We start from the raw sequence: 22,088 nt of genomic DNA, 5'->3' as shown, positions 1-22,088 counted from the left end.
ATTGGCCACCTGTGCGTGGCCAGGCCCAACCACATGGCCTTTGCCCTTAAAAGCTAGTCTGTAAAGCAGAGAGGGGTAGCCCTCTCTGTAAGGGGCACGGCCCCGAATGTTTGGTTTGATTCTCCATGCTTGGCACGGAATAAAGCTTTGCTTGACTTTCGCTTTGTATTAGTCTCGCTCCTTTAATCACGGACCCATTATTGGGGGACCTTTCAGGTTACAGATTCTCCTTGGGTATTTTTTGGCTGGACAGTTAGACCCAAGTTTTCCTGTCCATGACCTGGGCCCTGAAGGCACCAAAGGCCTATTAGCAGGCCAGCCTTCTTTGAATACAAGACCACTAGACCTGCGGTTAGCCATTAGCTTCTTTCTTCTTCTTTGACACCTTCTTTCCCATCAACCCGCAAGTCCCCAATTGCCAACATTCCCTTGAGAATGGCTGAGAGAGAGAAGGAAGCTACGCTTGGAAAGAAGATTGCTTTGTAGTTTATTTACACCAGAATGTAAGAAAAAGTAAGTTATTAACAATAATAAATAACTGGGAAAAAAAAAACACAAAACAGCCATAAAATGACACAGAAGGATGGCATGTGTGAGGATCAACTCTTGTTTGCTTGTAGTCGGTAACACTGTGCATTCCAAATCTTGGTCCTTCCGCAGTGGCAGTGTTATTTTGACTCAATATATGTAACTAATCAAGATCCCAGCTTGAAATGTAAACCCTAAAAGTGACACTTTGAAGCTACATTTAAGCGGTATAGGCATGAACAACTCAAAGAACCTCTTCTTGGTGATACACAGAAACTAAAGGGAGACTTGCAATTCAACAGACATGCTTTCAACTTGAAGCAAAAACACTGGGGTTTATCCTAAAGCACTTGTTAACAACAAAAGTATAATTAGTAACGGCATCTGAAGAGTTCTTAGCATATTCACATTCTCTTATTGCACTAACTCCTAAAAAGCTCAAACACTTCTATTTCAAATGCAAACAGATTGTTTTGAAGGTAGAACACAGAGGAACCCGGTATGTGTTGCCTCCGCATGTCAGCTCCGTGCTCTTGTTCAACATTTCAGTTTCAGCAAGAATGAATGGTTTTAAATGATCTATTTATGATCAATTGCAGTCACTAAACAGACTTTTTTTCCTTTTTTTTTTTAATTTCAAGAATTATGGCTCCGATGGCAGGTTGTCCATCACCTAGTCTGCTGAGTCAGATGATCAGAAAGGGACTAAAACTATTCAGACTATTTTTCTCTATCGGATTATTTGAGTACACATTGTATGTGACTAATTTATACTCTGGCCCCTGGGAAAAGTAAAATTCCTCCTGATTGAAGCCAGCCAGTGACCTTGCTGTTTCTGAGCCACGACGAGATGCTAAATAAAGCAAAACTGAAAAATCCACATACGTACATTATTAGCCTTGACATTTTCACGGAAAAATGACTTCTGAGAAGTATCAGAATCTTTTCACTTAGGTCACCGTTTATTACAGTGTCTTGAAAGAAAATCACATCTTTCCTTTGGGCGTCTCATGTTTTTTAAGTGTCTGTGTTCATTATCCACCCACTACTGTACTCTTTAGAAATTTATTTTCAGTCCAAAACATGCCTAATAAATACTCCCAAATTAAAACCATGTTCCCTACACACGTGGACGCAAACCCAAAGCAGAAGGGTTTATAAATGAGTTCGCCAATGAACACCTATTGTTTTGGTTATTACGGTGGTAACTGAAAAAAGTGTCACAGGCTCCTTGGTTGTCATGCTTTTCCTTTGCTTCGTTTTATTTCAGTCCAATAGCAGGAAAATGAAATGGCCTCCAGAGCTCACCTCTGATAAAGTTTATGCAGTAAAAACAGCAAGACCTCCTTATCCTGGGAAAGCACACAGCCAAAGTAACGACGTTGTATTACACTCAATGAAAAACACGGGGCCATTTCGTAATTTGAAATCCATCCAAAGTAATGACATCTACGGTCACTTTGATGGTCTCCACTTACACCAGAGATGAAGACGGGATGAATGTATGTGTTATTCTATGGATTATTTATTTTAATTTGGCTACCAGAAATTCAAAACTGGTGGCATCTGATTCACTATATTTATATATATATACAGGTATAATACAATTTTGGTGAACAATGTTGTAAGTTTCCACATTGCAGACAGAGGCACTGAGTTAAAGTTTCTATTTTTTCCCCCAACATGCTTAATGAATTCAATTTTCTGCTCTTTTTTATTTCTTCTAAGTTTCCATCATGCAACCATTTAATTTCCATCCTTATGGGAATTATTAATGTTCTACATACACATTCATTGCAGGCTTCTATCCCACAATAAACAAACTCATGTATGGAGAATATGAAAAGAGACTTGAAAATCAAGACAGATAAAATATCGAAGTCATTTATGCCTTGTGATGACTGGATTAAATATTCAAAGCAGCTAAAGGAATATTTGCACCCCCCCGCCCCTTTTAAATGCACACAACCACGTGTAGACAGAAAAAACTGAACATACTTTAAGAGTACACACATTTGTTGGCTAAGAATCACACTATCGTTGGCAGCTTTGAAATTGATGTCTGTGGTATTGAACTGGCTAGAGAAAGAAAACTCACAGAAGGAAATCAGAAATTAGCTTTCAAAAGCATATAGCATCATTGACCTCGATAGAAAAGCTACTTTACAAAAAAGAAAAACGGCAATGGTGTTTAATGGGAAAACTAGGTGCCAGATGTGTTTACAACCTGCACAAAATAAATCTGTTCTATGCAAAAAATAACAATCCCACCCCACCCTGATTTCAGCGGGCAAATGGTAAGCAAAGATGCATACTATATCAGTGTCTTCTGAAAGGAGAATTTCGTCTTCTAAAGCCCAACATTCACATTAAGTACTACCGTGTGGGGAGGGGACCATTGAGAAGTCCAAGGGGTCTGAGAAGATGAAGATTTCCCACAAGCAGAGATCATGCTACTATTCCATGCAAAGATCGCTTACTGTAGAGCCGTCGTTCTTAGGGAAGAGAGATGCACTGTCGATCTATTTGCAATTGGTTTCCTTTGAGTTCTGGATTGATTTATTTATGAAGCGACATGTCAACCTGTAGGTAAAGAAATGATCTTGACAGTCTGACGTATGACTTAGAATACTCGGTGCTGGGTTCGTGGGACCAGCGCTTGCACCATGGGAGAGTTTATCAATTTCCAAGACACTATGTAGCATGTGCTGAGCACTGAGAGAGAGAAGCAGGCAGGGTCCACTGGCTGAGAGGCTGTGTGGGAAGGAGGACATACTCCTTGGTTTATGTTGTTTCCTTTGGAATCTGTGTTTTGGGAAGGTCCCTTTCCTGAGGTTGGAGGTTATGGTCAGGAAGGTTAGCTGGGGCCTTGGAGTTGCCCAACTACCTTGTTGTCTTCCTCTCTTGGCGGACAGAGAGTAAATGCCAGATTCTGCTTGCCCTTCCTTCTGCATTTAAAGGCAGTGAGGCGCGATGGTGGCAGTTTTCTCTTTAGATCAAAGGAGAGTTCGTTTTCTGCCACTTAGGTTGAATGATCTTACTTCCCCCGTCAACCTGGATTCTCACCTTGGCATCTCTTCCGGCTCCTCCTTCTTACTCTACAAACAGGAGTCAGCAATTTTGCTCCTTCTTTCCTCCCACTCGACAGTCTTTACTCCGCTTCCGCGACATTCCCAATATTTGGGGTTCAAGTAAGGGCAAGAGAATGAGTCTTTTTTAAGGTCCAGTGATGGGGCACTCTGTACCAGGGAAATCTGGATGTTATTGAAAGTAAAAGCAGGAGGGGGATGGGAGACAGTTCTCTTTTTCAGGGTTCCCAAACCAGAAATCTGACAGTGTTAAAAGTCCTGTGAGCTTAGTCTACCCTTGAACGTCTTTGAATGGGCAAATAGTCAACGAGTTCTACTCAATTAATTGCAAATACCGAGAATCTTAATGGATGATGTTTGCCTCACCTGGGCCTCTTGGTTCCTAAACCAAACCATCCCCAAATCAGTCAGTCGTGGTCACATTCATCTGTGCAATTCTGAAAGATTTCTTAGGCCACAAGGGCACAAGGGGGAAAGTTATTAAAAGACAGAAACAAGTGGAATCTTTATTAAATTCTGTGAAAGGTATAAATCAGTTACTGTTAATTGCACTTGGAGCCACTATAGGTTGATAATTAAAATTCTCAAAAAATTTAAAGAGTTAATTAGGCCCCAAATCCTGAGTCAGACTAACCAAAATAGGAATCTCAATTAACTACTAGTATTCAAGTATTGGTGATGAACAGTTTGAAATTTAACAATTACTTATGTTACGCCTGAGAGTATTTTGAGAATATCAGGTTTGATGAGAAGAGATGGACTTCGCTATTTTACCACCTTCTAACACCTTCTAACACAGGGGCACAACATTTTCACTTATGTCCTCTTGACATCCACACCGACCTCATCAAACGCTCAACAAGGCTTCCTCCCTGGTTTCCAGCTGCGGCTACTAAGATTTCTTCTGTCCTTTGCAAGTCTTAAAATTTACATCGAGCAGGATGCAAGGGCATCCTTGGGGAATCCTATATGGGAAGGTACTTAACCACATGCACACTCAGAGATCGAAGGAACATGTTTGAGGGACAAAACAGTCTTTTTCTCTATCAGAAGATTCTTTAAAAAAAAAAAAAAAAAACCCAAATGAAAATATAAAACCCATGAAATATTCATAGGAAGTTACTCTAATTTGGGCCGACATGGCTTTTCTGAAGAGTGTGTGCCAGGTAAATTCAGGGTGGCTCTTTTCTCAGGGTCTGGAAGTGTGAGAGTTTCTGGGGCTGACTTTTTCCGGGGTCGATCTTTGGGCACGGACAGAAAGTCTGGGGCGTCGGTGGAGAGAGGTGTGGATGGGGCACTAGAAGGGGCGCTGCGGACCGAGGAAGGCAGCAGGGGGATACTCGAGATAGAAATCGCAGGTGGGAAAACGCCAATTTTCCTGTTGGTGGCTTCCTGAGTGGCTCGTTCAAATTCTCGGACTTCATCCATTGTCATGTCTTCAAAGAAAAAAAAAATAGAAAGAAAAATGACCAGTTATTTAGGAGGGATGCAAATGGATATACCTCCATGCCTGATTTTAAGGGAACTACGGGAATCCTATCATAAAGAGGCCTGTCCAGACTAGAAGCCCAAATTATCACTGAAATGCTAAACCCTGAAGTTTTTTTATTTTTTTAAAGGCATACACTTCTGGGGAAAAAAAATTTTTCCTTTTATGAATATCCATCCAAGATTTTCCAAAGCACTCTTTGGGGAGCAGTGTAAGTATTCTGAATAAGGATGGGTCAGGAGAGTACAGAACCAGACCAGGGATGTGCGCGTGTGTGTGTGTGTGTGTGTGTGTGTGAGCTGTGGGATGGTGATATATGGAGCTCTTTATTAGAACTAGTCATATTTTCCATAAAGGGAGGCTAGTTCAAGCAATCGATGGCCCAGAAATGATACATATTATTACCTACTTCAGGGTATGCAAGTACAAGTATACCTTTAGACAGGAAATAGGCAAATCATCAGAATTTCTTCTTATTCAGTAAATACAATTTTTGTATTCTGGGGGGTTACTGGTTTCCTGACTGTGTATCCACCCTGAGATTGTTTAAATGTTGTATTTTAATTAATTCAGCTTAAAAAGCAAAGAAGATAATGACAACAACCACCAACCCTGCAAATTATCCCAAAGCCAAGAAAAATAAAACCATTTTTTTAAAGAAACATAAAAAACCCCCCTAAAAACCATTATTTGGCATTCAGCAAACAAATTCAGTGGTGCCTCATTGAGAGAAATTGTCGGGTGATGTAGATTTTCTAAATATCTAAAAAATGTTTTTATTAAGTGAGAAACCAAAAATAGACACTTTTAAAAATACAAATCTTTCCCTAACTTCTTTATTTTTAAAAAAGATTTTATTTTTGGGGCGCCTGGGTGGCTCAGTGGGTTAAGCTGCTGCCTTCAGCTCAGGGCATGATCTCAGGGTCCTGGGATCGAGCCCCACATCGGGCTCTCTGCTAGGCAGGGAGCCTGCTTCCCTTCCTCTCTCTCTGCCTCCTTGTGATCTCTCTCTGCCAAATAAATAAATAAAATCTTAAAAAATAAATAAAAAATAAAAATAAAAAAGATTTTATTTTTAAGTAATGTCTACACCCCACGTGGGGCTTGAACTCATGACCCCGAGATCAAGAGTCTCATGCTCTTCTGACTGAGCCAGGAAGGAGCCCCTCAAATATACTGAATGTACTATATACACTTGCTACCCTTTAGACGTAATATACTGAAAATATATTAACACTGCATTGACTCCTCTACCAGGGCCTATTTGTTTTTTTTTATAGTTTGAGATCTCTTCTCTCATTCTCAGAAACTCTATTACTGTGATTGTCCTTACTATTGTTATGGTTCTTAATCATTCTCTGGCTAACCCTAGTATCCTTTGCCATTTTTATGTACTGGTAACAGAGAAAACAGGTAATGGGGCTTATTGGAAAAAGCACTGAGTGAAAGCCCAAGGGCTTGTCCTTGAGTAAAAGGGGACATCTGCTGTTCATGGATTTTCTACATGAATTTAAGCTTCCCATGGACCCATTTTTCATTCTTATCCTCTCCCACGAACCTAGTGGTGGAACCTTCATGAGATGATATTGCAGAAGCTAACACGAAACAATATATCCACTTTGGAAATATTAACTATGGAATGAATATTCATAACATGATTTTAATCATTAGGATATATATAATACCTATAAGGTCATATTGTAACATAAGCAAGTCAGATATATTTTTCTTTTTTTAAATTTTCAATTTAAATTCAATTTAGTTAACATATAATGTTTTATTAGTTTCAGGGGTAGAATTTAGTGATTCATCAGTTGCATATAAAACTCAGTGTTCATTATATCAAGTACCTTCCTTAATGCCCAACACCCAGTTACACCATCCCTCCCCACCCCATCTTCCCTCTAGCGACCCTTGGTTTGTTCCCTGTAGTTAAGAGTCTCTTACGCTTTGCCTCCCTTCTCTGTTTTCACCTTAATTTATTTTTCCTTCCCTTCCCCGATGTTCATCTGTCAGAAATATTTTTAAAAAGTAAAATCCTTAAGAGGATTTCTTGGAGCAATTGTTAAAATTTTATGAGAGGAAAATTTTTTCTTACGAAGGAAATAAAATATGATTGTACTGATATCATATACAATTTAGAATGGAACAAGAAAAATTGCACCTATAAATTTGCCACTTTAAAAAATACTAAGACTCTTAACAAGCTAAGAAATGAAATTAGGTTTTTAAAAAAGAAGTATGCACTTTAAAGTAAAATTGAGACTCTCAAAAATTCAGTGAATGGGGTATGTTTCTGCTATAATAAATAAACATCTTTGAAAAATTAGACTTTCTACCCAAGTGGCAGAGTATAATGCTCTACTTCAAATATCCAGCAGGGGGCAGAAATCATCCAAAATACAGAATTGCGATTTTACATTCCCGGAGTCTCTTAGAAGTTCCCTTCCTTGAAGGCATGGAAACTGCTCAATGGAAAAGGAGACTTCCTTTCTTACTGCTATGTTCATGGGTGTTAATTTTGCATAATTTCAATCTAGTGTGTCCCTACTCAGGTTGAGGATTGAAATTTTATTGAACACCCACGCCGTTTGCATTTGTGATGGACAGTAGCCTCCTGACTCCAACTGTTTTTCGTTACGATAGCGAAGAAAGACAATGGAAAAATAAATGATCTCCAATTTGATGGAATTCCAAAGAATAAGGGAAATGTCGTAAGCACTCAAAATAACCACTTTGTGTAACTTCTAAGGAGATAGGCATCTCTTACACTGAAGTCATGGGAACGACAGTGAATTGCAGCCAGAGAATGCATGGGGCTTTCCCATGGGAGAACCACTCTAGGTAACACTGTCTACATGGTAAATTGACTTTCTAATGGTAATAATGTCAGGAGAATAACCAAACAAAGAGCCCAAAGCTAAAAACCATAAGAGCTTAGCATGAGAAAAGCTGGGCGCTTAGAATCTTTTGGAATGTGGCATCTCCCCCTTTCCTTGGGCTTCCTTTGTCTGATCACATTTCTAAGCAAGCAGCTGACGGAGAACTAGAGTCTAATATTCCGAAAAGAACGGGAATTGAAAATGATGGACTTCCAAGGACAGTTTCCTTAGGGAGCATTTCTAACATTAGAACAGGGATACAGGGAGAAGGGAAGTCCTTTTGGCACGAGCCTGTGCACAGAGAGAAACAACACCCCAGGTAAGTTGACTCTATAGCTTTCTGCAAATCCAATCACTACATGCACACGGGAAGGAAACGTCAGGGCCATATGAGCCTCAAGGGTAAGTAAGCCACATGCACTTGAGCCTTGCAGGGCACACTCCACAATACATGCTCTAAAAACCGAACCGAAAACTTCCAAAGTGCAACCAAAAAGATGGTCACAATTCTAAAGCCCCCATTTACAACCATAGTCCTTGCTCAATTGTCTTTACCTACATTACCTACATAGATTTCTTAAAAATCTAATAGGTTCTGTTCTGGGACGTGGGCTAGCAGGACATGCGGGCTCAAGCCGATACCCAAAGAAGCCAGAGCACTGGCCAAAGACACATACAAATGACTTGATGCCCCATTTTCTCTGCTATCTTAGTTCCTCTTCATTGGCATGAATGATTGAGAGATAACTGTATTTAAAATGCTGGCATGCACCATACAGTCAGCTCTCAATTTCCAACGTGCCACTACATAACCCGTGGCTCTCTCAGTCTCCTGCTGAGTTTCAGGCTGGAGATGCTACGTGGCCCAGCACATTCGCAGCTCACCGCCCCCTCACTGCTCAGCCACTCAGGGCCCCCATGGGCTGCAGCCCCGCCTTGAGATTAACCAAAGCAAAAAGGATCAGATTGGCTAGAACAGCTATAAAGAGCCATAGAAAGCATTTCAAAGCAAATGTAAAGAAATCTAAAACACCAGATGAGCCACAAGCTGTCCCTTGAATGAATAACTCGAGCCCTAACTGTATTTCTAAAAAGTTATGGTCACGATAACTAGTTTTCAGATGACACCTGTTTTGTCTCCTTCTCTCTTCTTTCCCGGTGTAGGCCACTCACCAGTCACAAAATGTTTCCACTCTCCACGTTCTTGGGTTTTATGAGCAGAAAAACCAACCCTGAAATCAAGCGGCTCCTTTAAGAATCGAAAAATCTAGAAGCAAGAGGTGGCACTGTCCCGTTTAGACCTAGCTCAGGCTCTTCACCAACAGTCCCTGGGTGACGACATGATTTTGTGTGGCATGTTGAGAAATGAACGTCTGCAGTATTTCAAAGATCAGTTTTAAGTGTACGCTTGGTAAAGGGCGGGCAACATGTTTTAAAAATTCTACATACACTTGTTTGGGCATGGCTCTCTATGTCATCCACAGTGGAGGAATGCTGATTGCAAACTTTTATGTTGGTTTGTTCATGCATGTTTTTCTCGTATTCCCGAACATCATCCATTGTCATATCTGCAAAAAGGTCAAGACGTTGGCAACTACTGTTATTAAACGCAAAATTTCAACAGGGACACTTTAGGGAAAGACGGTAGCAGAAGCCAAAGAGAGGTTTCAAAAAGCAGGGACTTACACTAACTTTATGAAGAGGACGTCATAAAGTTAGCTAAACCAGCCAAAGGGGGGAGTGAGTGCAAGGAAGTTGAGTTCAAACAGTCTCGGAACAGCGGAGAGTGGAAATTATTTAGGCGTGGGGCTTGTAACGTGAGCTAGATGGATGGAGAGTATTAGCACATGGGCAGTGCCATAGCCCGAGATCTCCTAAAACATTCTTAGAAGATCCCGACGGGGACAGGGTCAGGTTTGTTTGCTTTCATACTTACCTTCCAGATACCTTTCAAAATAGATCTGGAGATACTTTAAACCCATGCACTCAACAAGAGAAAGGACACTTTCATTGCTAGTACTCGAGACAGGACAGAAGGTAGACCCGTGACGTTTACCGGTACAAGGGATATTTGGTTGCAAAGCTCACACGGAGATGGATTTCTGCACAGGATTCCAGTGTCAGAGAGTGCGGGTCTATATCGAACTTCAAGTCTAGTCTAACAGCTTGGAGATGGCTGGCACTACTTCCACCCACACTGATCTATAAATAAAATGGCACATGACATTATGATTTTGGGCGTTGAGTCTGTAGTTTTTCAGCATTTCGGGATAATGATGTCTTCATCCAGTGGTTCCCAACAGGGGACTCTTTTGTGATACCACTGGCATGGTAGAGCTCCTGGCATCCAGTAGGTAGGGGTCCTGTGAGGCCTTGGAATAACCGACCTATGCCCATTCTCAACAGGGAAGTAGCGGGTCCAAAATGTCAATGGTGCCAAGGTTGAGAAACCCGTCTAAACCCAAATGATGAAAAACTGAGTTCAACAAAGAACCCACCCATCTTCAGGATATGAAATGCATACGAATAATAATAATGATTCTCCCATGAACTTCGTCTGCTGATTTATCCTCCACTCCCCACCCGCCCTTTGGTTATTTACAACATTCTATCCGCAATCTTCCCAGACAGGCATTCCTCTGTTGTGGTCATGGCAGAATTAAACGTCATGCCTCTCTACAAGGAAGGGATGCTTGAATAATTGGTTATTGGACCACCCTGATCGCGAATTAGCTTGGCGGGGATTTAGAGCGGGTATTCGCAGCTGGAAATTTTTCCTTAGGTATTTCCAGCGTCATGTGGTTTGGTGTCTTTTTATACCAATCTATGTATGTCATGTGAGCGTCTCTTCACTTCTACAGGGCACACGAGCCAGAACTTGATGACTCAGTTCAGTGTGGTCTGGGGCCAAGAGGGAGGGCGGCTCTAAATCCAGACCTGGACTATTTTATTTAGCTGATGATCCCCCCCCCACCCCCGAATCCCCAATACCACTGATCACAAACGTTGTCCATAAGCAATGTAAGTATCAAGGGTGCTAAGCAGCGGTCTAGCCAAGCAAAGAGCATGCTTTTTGTTGAGGTAACTGGAAAGCAACAAACACATGCTGCTTTGTAATTAAGATAAATGTATCTTAGTTAACAATAAGAGCATATTCATTCAATGCAATTACTTTAATTCCAAAGGATGGTTATCAAAATTTCCTAAACACAAATACACCTGGAAAGAATACTGAGGTCATTTTTAAGCCCAAAGTTTAAGAACTAGAGAAATTTCTCTCTATATATGTTCATTAGACACTTTCTCCCTCTCTGTTTCTCTCCCCTGCGCCCCCCCCCCACTGGCATGACAATAATTTGGAAAACGAAAACAAAGGCATTTTAGTTTCTTTGTTCTAGTGAATCCCAACAGAAATCATTCTTTATCTTTAATTAGCTCAATGTTAAGAGAAGAGCTTAAACTGCGGGGCGGTGTGCTTTCAAAGATGTCTCAATTTTGTAAATGTGAAGAAGGATTTAACAACAAAGATAGTCATTACTGCCTTGTTCATAACCGTGAGAAATAGGAAAGAACCACGAGACGGACAGTACTAAGATATCATTAAAAAAATATATAGAAGAATACTTTAACACTACAGAGAAATGTGCTTGGCATATTATTAAAAATAGGAGGTAAAACAATCATACATATTATATGAAACCATCTCTGCCAGAAAATAATTTTATACATTTTAAGAAGACTAAAAGGATACACTGTAAAATATTAACAGTGATTATTTCGAGGAGTTGGAAATACAGATAATTCTCATTTTCTTCCTTTTGTGTTTTCTACATCAAATATGTTGTACTTGTTTAAGAATGAAAAAAAACCCACCTTATTTAAAAATCTACTATTTGGGGGGTGCCTGGCTGGCTCAGTGGGTTAAAGCCTCTGCCTTCGGCTTGGGTCATGATCCCAGGGTCCTGGGATCGAGCCCCACATCGCATTGGGCTCTCTGCTCGGCAGGGAGCCTGCTTCCTCCTCTCCCTCTGCCTGCCTCTCTGCCTACTTGTGATCTCTGTCTGTCAAATAAATAAAACAAATCTTAAAGAAAAAATCTATTATTTGGGGCGCCTGGGTGGCTCAGTGGGTTAAGCCTCTGCCTTTGGCTCAGGTCACGGTCTCAGGGTCCTGGAATTGAGCCCCACATCTGGCTTTCTGCTCAGCGGGGAGCCTGCATCCCCCTACTCTCCCTGCCTCTCTGTCTACTTGTGATCTCTCTCTCTCTCTGTCAAATAAATAAATAAAATCTTTAAAAAAAAATCCTTAAAAAATCTATTATTTGGGATACAATAACAACAGTTTGGAATTGGTAAAGAGAAAATACAGTTTTCTAGAATCTTGGCTCATTCCAGAAACATGACTTTTTTTTTGGGTTAAAATGGAAGAGTTCTGAAACTCGATCCCAGGACCTCAGCATCATAACATAAAGCCAAAGGCAGATGCTTAAGAGGACTGAGCCACTCAGGCATCCCTAAAAGCTTTCATTTAAGAACAAAATATACTTCCACTCTATGAGTCTTGGTCGGCTTCCCCCATTTGCTGCCCTTTTTTTTTTTTTTAAATAAAATACAGGTTTTGGGACGCCTGGGTGGCTCAGTTGGTTGAGCAGCTGCCTTCGGCTCAGGTCATGATCCCAGCGTCCTGGGATCGAGTCCCACATCGGGCTCCTTGCTCGGCAGGGAGCCTGCTTCTCCCTCTGCCTCTGCCTGCCTCTCCGTCTGCCTGTGCTCGCTCTCTCCCCCTCTCTCTCTGACAAATAAATAAATAAAATCTTTAAAAAAAAAAATACAGGTTTTGGTGATTATTTATTGACTCCCTCAAGTTAATGCATACATTATGTTCCAGAGAAAGAATTCAAATAGTACTCATATTTACTGAGAAGAGAGTTTAATTCCTTTCAACATCTCCCACTAATCCTATTCCTTCTGGATGTAACCACTGTTAAGAGTTTGATTTACAGACCTCCAGATTTTTCTTCTATGAATTTACATGTATATTACTGCATACACATACAGTCTCATTTGTTTTTAAATTTATAGAACCATACTATGGTATACTAACCCATTTTTACTATTATATGTATTATATTATTATATATTATGTCTTTTTTAATTTTTTATTTCTCAGTTTTAAAATATATTTTTGAAGTTTTATTTAAGTAATCTCTACTTAACGTGGGGCTTGAACTCACGACCCTTAGATCAAGACTCACGTGCTCTACTGACTGAGCCAGTGGGGTGCCCCTAGAACTACCTTACTCTTTTTTTAAGTTTTTATTGTTTTTTATTTGACAGAAATCACAAGTAGGCAGAGAGAGATGGAGAAGCAGGCTCTCTGCTGAGCAGAGAGCCCCATGCGGAATTCGATCCCAGGACCCTGGGATCATGACCTGAGCCGAAGGCAGAGGCTTTAACCCACTGAGCCACCCAGATGCCCCATGTGTTTATCCTTTTTATAGGAACTGTTTTTTTGTTCTCCCACCTTATCCAAAACTGGATATTATCACCATCTTAAATTTTTGCTATCAGATAAACAAAGTCATGTATCATTTTCATTATATTTCTTGGGATTAGTACCAAGGTTATTAGGCATTTGTGGTTTTTCTATGGTTTACCTATTCATGTTCTTTATCTTCTTTCCTACTGAGTTGCTGGATTTTTTTTTTTAAATATATAGGACCTCTTTATACATTATAGATATTCATTGTCTATTGGCTACCTATGTTACAAAGATGTTGTCTTAGTCTTTCAAATTTGTCTATTCTAATTGTCAAATTGTCTATTCTAATTGACAATTTCTAATTGTCAAATTTGTGGCAATTTTCTTTCAATCACTTCATTTTTTTAAAGAAGGCAGGTCGGGCACCTGGGTGGCTCAGTGGGTTAAGCCGCTGGGATCGAGTCCTGCATTGAGCTCTCTGCTCAGCGGGGAGCCTGCTTCCTCCTCACTCTCTGCCTGCCTCTCTGCTTACTTGTGATCTCTGTCTGTCAAATAAATAAATAAAATCTTAAAAAAAAAAAAAAAAAAGAAGGCAGGCTGATTTCACAGTCTGTGGAGACAAGATCATATATTTGCAAGGACAGAGGTCAGTAGGACATAGAGAGAAACTACAGATGGCATGAAACTGTGTCTGCAAACAAGAATGTTCCTTCATTGTATTACATAAATACAGCAGCTAAAATTTTATTTTATTTTATTTTTTATTTTTTTTTAAAGATTTTATTTATTTTGACAGACAGAAATCACAGGTAGGCAGAGAGGCAGAGAGAGAGGAAAGGAAGCAGGCTCCCTGCTGAGCAGAGAGCCCGATGCGGGGCTCGATCCCCGGACCCCGGGATCATGACCTGAGCCAAAGGCAGAGGCTTTTTAACCCACTGAGCCACCCAGGTGCCCCAAGGAGCTAAAATTTTAATAAAAGAGTTATATACTTGAACTCAATGACCTGCCCCATGCCACACGTCACTTCCTTCTACAAACATTTTCTCTCCACTTCTAGGATCCTCAGCCTAAACAGAAGTAATTTTTCCTTATTCTAAGTCAAAATGGAAGTCTTGAGCAAGCAGTTGGGTTGGGGCGGGGGAAAGCTCTGCCACCATGAATGAGATTTGATACTCCTTTGGCTCTGAAAAATATGGAAGTCATCCTTTGGAATCCTTTTTTTCCTTTAAACTCTTTATAATGATTATAAATTCAATACATGATTGCTATAAATAGCTTAGAGGTGGCTCCACTTTTTTGTAGTGAAAGTAGCCAATCCTCAAGTCTTGGTGAATACCCTCTCCATGTAATTTAAGCCAGTAAGATGTAGAAGTGCAATGTACAGTTATGATTTTTTTCATAGTTCTTTTTTTTTTTAAAAGATTTTATTTATTTATTTGACAGAGAGAGATCTGTAGGCAGAGAGGCAGACAGAGAGAGACGGGGAAGCAGGTTCCCTGATGAGCAGAGAGCCCGATGTGGGGCTCGATCCCAGGACTATGGGATCATGACCTGAGCCGAAGGCAGAGGCTTTAACCCACTTAGCCACCCAGGCGCTCCTTTTTCATAGTTCTTAATTCGGGGAGGTAGAGGAGAGCCACAGATCCCTTTAAAACTCTGATGAGAAGCTACAAGTTCTCTCCCCAGAAAAATGAACATTAAGCACACACACATAAAATGCTGCCTAAGAGCTATGGCATGGAAAGTCCTATTTCAGGAAATCAGAGCCATTGGAAAATGGTGGCCTGGTGAACTCAACCAGCTAATGCTAGTCCTTAAGTAAGCTTCTTTCCCCATCTTGAGCTTGCTTCGTTTGTTATTAGGCCTGCTCTAGGGACTCTAGAATAATTTCTAAGCCACTTTCAAGAGGGACTTTCATCTATACCCACCAGAACTGCCCCTATACTTTTTTTGGAAGGGTCTGGATTTCAAAGACATTCATGAGGTTCCACTCAATCACAGCATCCCTCTGGCAATCCTTTGTTCCTCTCTCAAAATACTGTCAGATTTGTGAAGCAAAACTATGCTTTTGTGAAGCTGGGCTGCCTATTTTTATCTGCCCCTTATCACCCCATCTTCTGAAATGTGTTGTTTCTTCTCTGATTAGTGTTCCAGTCATGCAGGAGAGACCCAAGGCTCATGGATAAAGACCAATCAAGGCTTTGGGGAAAAGGAAAAAAAAAAAAAAAGCAAAAAACCTCAACTTCTCCAACAATGGACATGGTTATACTTTACAAGGAACATGAGCAGAATAAAATTTGTTTAGGGAATTAGTTCTGTGACAGCCATATGCTCAAACTCAGAAATGCCACAAATTAATCCTTGGGTAAGAGAAGATCAACCACCATCTACAATGCCCCCCTTCCCCCCTGCTTCTTCTTAATTAAGCACTGGAGGTGGCTAGCTTAATTAGGGAGAAAGACTTCCAGGGGTGCCTCTAAGCATGGTGAGGTTGTATACCATACAAACACACAGCCAGGATGTCACTGGGATTAAAATTCAGCCCTAAGCCAAGAGCGCAGCCTGAATCTGCCCGGAGGGATGTCTTCCTGATTCTGACAGGGCACCAGGGCTTACCAGTTGGCCCAGAAGACATCTACCATTCTTTAATCTGTCTGGACTGAATTTATTCAAGTGTCCATACAATCTAATCTGATTTAAAGTTGTTCTTAAACTTTAGCCAGAATCATCTGGAGGGCTTGTAAAAACACACTGTTAAAACACACACATTGAGGGGCCCGGGTGGCTCAGTGGGTTAAAGCCTCTGCCTTTGTCTCAGGTCATGATCCCAGGGTCCTGAGATCGAGCCCTGCTTCGGGCTCTCTGCTCATCCAGGAGCCTGCTTCCTGCCCCCCCGCCCCTGCCTGCCTCTCTGCCTACTTGTGATCTCTCTCTCTGTCAAATAAATAAATAAAATCTTAAAAAACAAAACAAAACAAAACACATTGGTAGACTAGAACCCCAGAGTTCCTGATTCAGTAGGTTTGGAGTGAAGCCTGGGAATTTGAATTTCTAACAAGTGCCCAAGTGGGAGCTGATGTTACTGGCCTGGGGACCTCACTTTGCACCAGCGCTGTAAGCTACAGGCAAAGGTTTTTGTTTTGTTTTCTCTTTTTAACTTTGGATCTTTCCCAAGTTTACTAATGCGAGAGCCTCACTGAGCCCATACAGACCAAAGAAAAATACTCCACTTCAGGTAGGCAGAACTGTAGGTGAACTGTGACACACCCATTTCCCTGAAAGGCCCCCAGTCCTTCACATGACCTCCAATAAGGGGCTGAGAAGGCAGTCTGTGGGCAGGTTATTTCCATCCATTTGATTGGCTGAGTGTCTGCATCTGTATAAGGAAGGAGCCCCCTGTTTCCATGGCAAGCAGCTCAGCTGGGGGCAAGGAGGCTAGTGATTTACATGGAATTGATGGCATGGTTCTTAGACCCCTTGCTCAGTGAAAAGGCCGCTTGTTTTGGTTGGAGCTAAGATTGTGTGGGGAGGGGGTAGTGGAGACCTTCTCTGGGGAATACAGGGCTCCCCCATGATCTAGATCCACTAACCACACACGATTTTTCTGCACTCAGATACAGAAAGGCTTTTTGTCGATAGCCTCCTTGAGTTGTTAATGTGTCCACCTAAGCCATCCTGAGTAAATAGGTAGTTCTTCTCTGAGAGCTCTTCAGGACCGGAGGCCTCTATTTTCCTCTGATGCATTAGTCTAGCTTTGGGCCCCTGTAATAATCTGAGGATCCCCCCCAACCCCGCCCTGCCACCCCAGACTAAAAGTCTTTAGTCTCTTCATTGCCCCTGGTGTGAGAGAAAAGAGTCGGTCTCCATTTTCTGTACTGAGATGTTCACTTACTGGTTATCCACCCACATATTTTTTTTTTTTTTGGGGGGGGGTCTATACCCTGCCTCTGCTCAAACCCTCTTTTCTGATCAACAGGCCTGCAGTGTTTTGTCCTCTTCATCAGGAACCAGCAACCCTCTCTTATGCTGCCTTTTCTGGAAGGTCCTCTATGGCATTCTGGCATTACTGAGAAATCTATCAAAGTGCCCCATCTCTTGGCCCTGAGGACTCCATTCATTTGCCAATTTAGGCATTGAATATCCTTTTGATATTCCCTTAGTGTGGGTGGCAAGGACACCAATGAGCTTGGAGGAGCCTGGGTTGGGAGAGATCAGCAGTTCTTAAGGGTTTTTCTATCTCTGCTCCCTTTTTAAAAATCTGAGGAAAGTTCCCCTGAGGAAAAAACAAACAAACAAAAACAACCAAAAAGCTTTGTTTCATAATCAGGGGAAGTTACAGACACAACCACAAATAGGTCTCAGGGACATGTCCTGTGAGCAGCATCCTGCGGGGGCGGGGCGGGGGTGTGTGTGGTGTGGGTAAGAAAGAGCAGATGATGACCTTTCAAAAGAAATCTCTTCTAGAGGTCAGCCTTTGGACAAACCCTGACGCATGCGCTCTTCAGAAGATATGGATCTGGGAAAAATGCAAAACCAAAACAAAACCAAAACAACCCCCCAGAACCACATCTTTTCAAGGTGGCCCAGAAACAGCCAACAACATCGTTGTTCAGCTCCATGTAGCTTTTCACTTTAAAGGGGATGCCTTCTGCTAAGAAGAGGGAGGGATTGGTGGAACAGGCATAGAAAAGCACCAAAACGCAATCTAGGTTACCCTCAGAACAAATTCAGTGTGACCTAGGAAGAGGCTGAGGAGGAGGGCATTTCATTAGATGATCAGATCTCACCCAAGTCACCAACTGGGTGTGTTTGTTTCTATTTATAGTCAAGGACACTAGCCTCTCACAACCGATTCTGGGCATGCGGAAGATTCAGTGTGGACTAAACAACAGTGCCCAGGATCTGGAAAGGGTGGTCCATCCACCAAGGGATGAAGCGATCCTGACTTTCATTTACTGGGAATGCGCAGAACTTGTTTCATTCCTCCCAAAACCAAGAAAAAAAGAAAGGAAGGAAGGAAGGAAAGGGGAAGGAAAGGAAAGGGAAAAGCAAAGGAAAGGGAAAGGAAGGAAGAGAGAGAGAGAGAGAGAGAAAAGCCACAGTAGTCTCTGTTAGGATGAAAGGGCACCTATGCCCCTGCCTTTGAATTCTTTCAGAATCCTTATGTTTTTGGCAAGGGAGTATTTCAAGGGTTCTCTGTATCAAACGACTGCTTTTACTTGATGCAATGGTTCAGAGAGTTTTGATCTTGAATCAAAGTTTGGGATAAATCAGGATGGGTTTGAAATCCATCCAAAGGAGAATTATGGAGCCCTGTGTTATGAAGTATGTCAGCATCAAACATACAGGGGTCCTATGTATTAGCCAATAACTAAGTACGGTTGACCCTTGAACAATGAGAGCTTAAGGGATGGCGACACACACCCTCTTTCCCATCGGATTGAAAATCCATCCCCCAAAACTTAACTCCTAATAGCCTACTGTTGTCCTTCAAGTCTTACTGATAACATAAGCCACAGATTAACACATATTTTGTATGTTCTATGCAATCAATTCTATATTATTACAACAAAGTAAGCTAGGGAAAAGAAAATGTTATTAAGAAAATCACAAGGAAGAGGAAAAAAAAAGAAAATCATAAGGGAAACACATTTATGTACTATACTTACTGAAAAAAAATCTGCACATAAGAGGATTCACGTAGCTCAACCCCATGTTGTTCAAGGGTCAGCTTTATCGTGGTTATTCTAGACCAAGCTTCTATGATTACATTCTGTGCCGTTATGTGCCACGGACAGTGCTATTTCCACTTCAGGGGGCAACAGTCCTGCCTTTGTTGTCTTTCTAGGTAACATATGAAGCCAGACGGACTGCAGCCCAAATCAACAGGTTATGAAGTGGTTCTGGAAGTTATTTTGGGGAAGTTGACTTACCATACCATTCATCAACCCATGCAAAAGCCTGTCTATGTCCAATCAGCAGAATATCCCGGACCACCTACAAAAGTAAAAGAAAGACGTTGTAATGATACCATCTTTGATTAAAACTACCAGGAAAATAGATTGTTCCCAATTCTAGGAATCCTAACAATTACACATTTCCCCATCCCTCTGTCCATGTGATAGCAAATACATACACATACACTGTCTCACATACACAAGTCATGGGCTTGCTCACCTGCTCAGCCCTTCCGAGGCTATCTGTGCTGTAAAATAATCTTTTCATCTTAACTGAAAGTCGGACTAGGGACACACTGGGGATAACAGGTTGGCAGCACATGGCAATGACCGGAATGAATCTCTAGGCTAATCACCTTGAGTTTTCCTCTTCGTTTATCTTTTTTAAAAAATTTATTTATTTGAGGGGCACCTGGGTGGCTCAGTGGGTTAAAGCCTCTGCCTTCAGCTCAGGTCATGATCCCAGGGTCCTGGGATCGAGTCCCACATCGGGCTCTCTGCTCAGCAGGGAGTCTACTTCTCTCTCTCCCTGCCTGCCTTTCTGCCTACTTCTGATCTTTCTGTCAAATAAATAAATAAAATCTTTAAAAAAAATTTATTTATTTGAGAGAGAGAGAGCACATGAAAGGGGGAGGGGCAGAGGGAGAGGGAGAAGGAGAAGTAGGCTTCCCACTGAGCAGGGAGCCCAATGCAGGACTTGATCCCAGGACCCTGGGATCGTGACCTGAACCGAAGGCAGACACTTAACCGACTGAGCCACCCAGGCGCCCCTCTTCATTCATTTATTTATTTTTACCCCTTCATTTATTTATACCTGAAATAGGTTCAATTTCAGTAGGTGTCTCTCACTGGCACTAAGAGATCATGAACGATGGAAATCAAGAATGATTTTTGGGTAGCAAGTGACTTTGCAGCAAAGGTACTTATTCTCTGATGAAATATCCTAAAAACTGCTCCAATTTTTTATTTTTATATTTGAAAGTGTGGAATACGAGATAAGTAAACCCCTTTTTGGACGTGACTTTCATGTAGTGGAAGAGGGGGAAAAGGCAGTGTAATCAACTGATATTGACAGAGATAAAATAAAGAGACCTTGACTAGAATAGAACGTAACGGGAATGACAAGCTTGGTTAGAGACAAAAGGAATAAAATTGTTTCTTATGGTGACACATCATAGCCCTAGGAGACTAAGAAAGATAGTTTGTGCTTGAGTGCGTGTGTGTGTAGCACTGTTCATGTGCCTTAATTTTATGGGATTCTTGGTGTCCTCTGTAAATATGCTGTTTTATGTTTCTTGGATACTCACGCGTTCCCTTCAACATTCCTTTCTTCCTGCCAAACAAATCCAGCAATTGTCAAAAACCTCTCATGAAAGGTTCAGGCACGTTTCAATAAGTGAAAGATTTTAATCTGGTGAATTTGCAGAAGCAAAGGAAGCATTTATAATGATGTGTTTATTTCTCCGAGCTTCTGGGTATCTAGCGAAGCTTTTAGGATGCGGAAGGAGGAAATATGTCATGAAAATAAGAAACAACATGAAACCATACCCACTTGAGTGCTGACTGTGTCAAATGCATGGAAATGAAAAGAACAGCATTGGGGCATCAGTAAAATATACCCTATTACATTAAGCACAACACAGCTGTCTGCTGGAAACGAGAATTCAATAATGTGCTAATGGTTCGCTTTCGAACATTTTTTTCCCCTCTTAACTGTGAATAGATTCTTAAAAAACAAAGGTGTTCAGAGAAAGGCGTCCCTGGTGCTTTAAAACCATGCAAATACTAGCCTCAAATACTCATTAGCAACTCGTGTGCCAGAGCAGGTGTGTTCTGGGGTGTTGGTAACACTTCCTTATATTCGGAAATGGGTAACAGGAAGGCCTTTTCCTAGAGTGGAATTCCTACAGGTATTTTAAAGAAACAGAATCTCAAAAGTAGTCAAGTCAACTGCGAGAAAAGAAACACAGTGAGCCCTACGGCAACTCAAACAGGCTTTATGAAAGGTGCATACGCTAAGTACACTATATGGGTTCTAGTAAGAGAGCATTTTGGGTTAAAAAATAAAGGGAGGGGAAGTGGGGCATCTGGGTGGCTCAGCTGGTTAAGCATCTGTCTTTTGGTTTTGGCTCAGGCCAAGGTCTCAGGGTCATGGGATCAAGCCCTGTGGCAGGCTCTATGCTCAGTGTGGAATCTGCTTGGGATTCTCTCTCCCTCTGCCCCTCCCCTCCTTCTCTCAAATAAACAAATAAAATCTTAAAAAAAAAATACAGGGGGAGGGGCGCCTGGGTGGCTCAGTGGATTAAAGCCTCTGCCTTCGGCTCAGGTCATGATCCCAGGGTCCTGGGATTGAGCCCCGCATTGGGCTCTCTGCTCAGCAGGGAGCCTGCTTTCTCCTCTCTCTCTCTCTGCCTGCCTCCCTGCCTACTTGTAATCTCTGTCTGTCAAATAAATAAATCAAATCTTAAAAAAAAAAATACAGGGGGTAGGGGAGATGTTACAGGAAGTTGAAGAAGATACAGCTTAAGGCAGACCCAGAGCTGAAGCTGGAAGATATTTACTGTGGGAGCATCCTTCTGCTTAATAACTTAGGACACAGCAGGGAAACAGGTGGCCTCCCCAAACCTGATTTCCATTTCCCAGAGCAGAGTGGGCTCTGGAG

The 22,088-nt window shown here is 41.6% G+C and overlaps 1 protein-coding gene across 3 annotated transcripts in view; it reads right to left on the bottom strand.

The window, feature by feature from the left end:
• Positions 1–470: 470 nt before the first annotated feature.
• PITPNC1 (phosphatidylinositol transfer protein cytoplasmic 1) overlaps positions 471–22,088 on the bottom strand; it is a 265,782-nt gene continuing 244,164 nt past the window's right edge. For 2 of the 3 annotated variants that reach the window (XM_044247596.1, XM_044247595.1), the window contains 2 exons: positions 19,403–19,466; positions 471–5,053 (listed from right to left, as the gene is read on the bottom strand). In XM_044247596.1, coding sequence (XP_044103531.1) covers positions 4,737–5,053; positions 19,403–19,466 — 381 coding nt within the window. In that variant the 3' untranslated portion in view covers positions 471–4,736. Of the gene's footprint in view, positions 5,054–9,437; positions 9,557–19,402; positions 19,467–22,088 lie in introns of all 3 variants that reach the window. The other variant, XM_044247597.1, reaches the window with a different exon arrangement.

The sequence above is a fragment of the Neovison vison genome, chromosome 5 (assembly GCF_020171115.1).
Source record: "Neovison vison isolate M4711 chromosome 5, ASM_NN_V1, whole genome shotgun sequence".
Taxonomy (NCBI): Eukaryota; Metazoa; Chordata; class Mammalia; order Carnivora; family Mustelidae; genus Neogale; species Neogale vison.
This window is presented reverse-complemented; position numbering and strand designations above follow the sequence as displayed.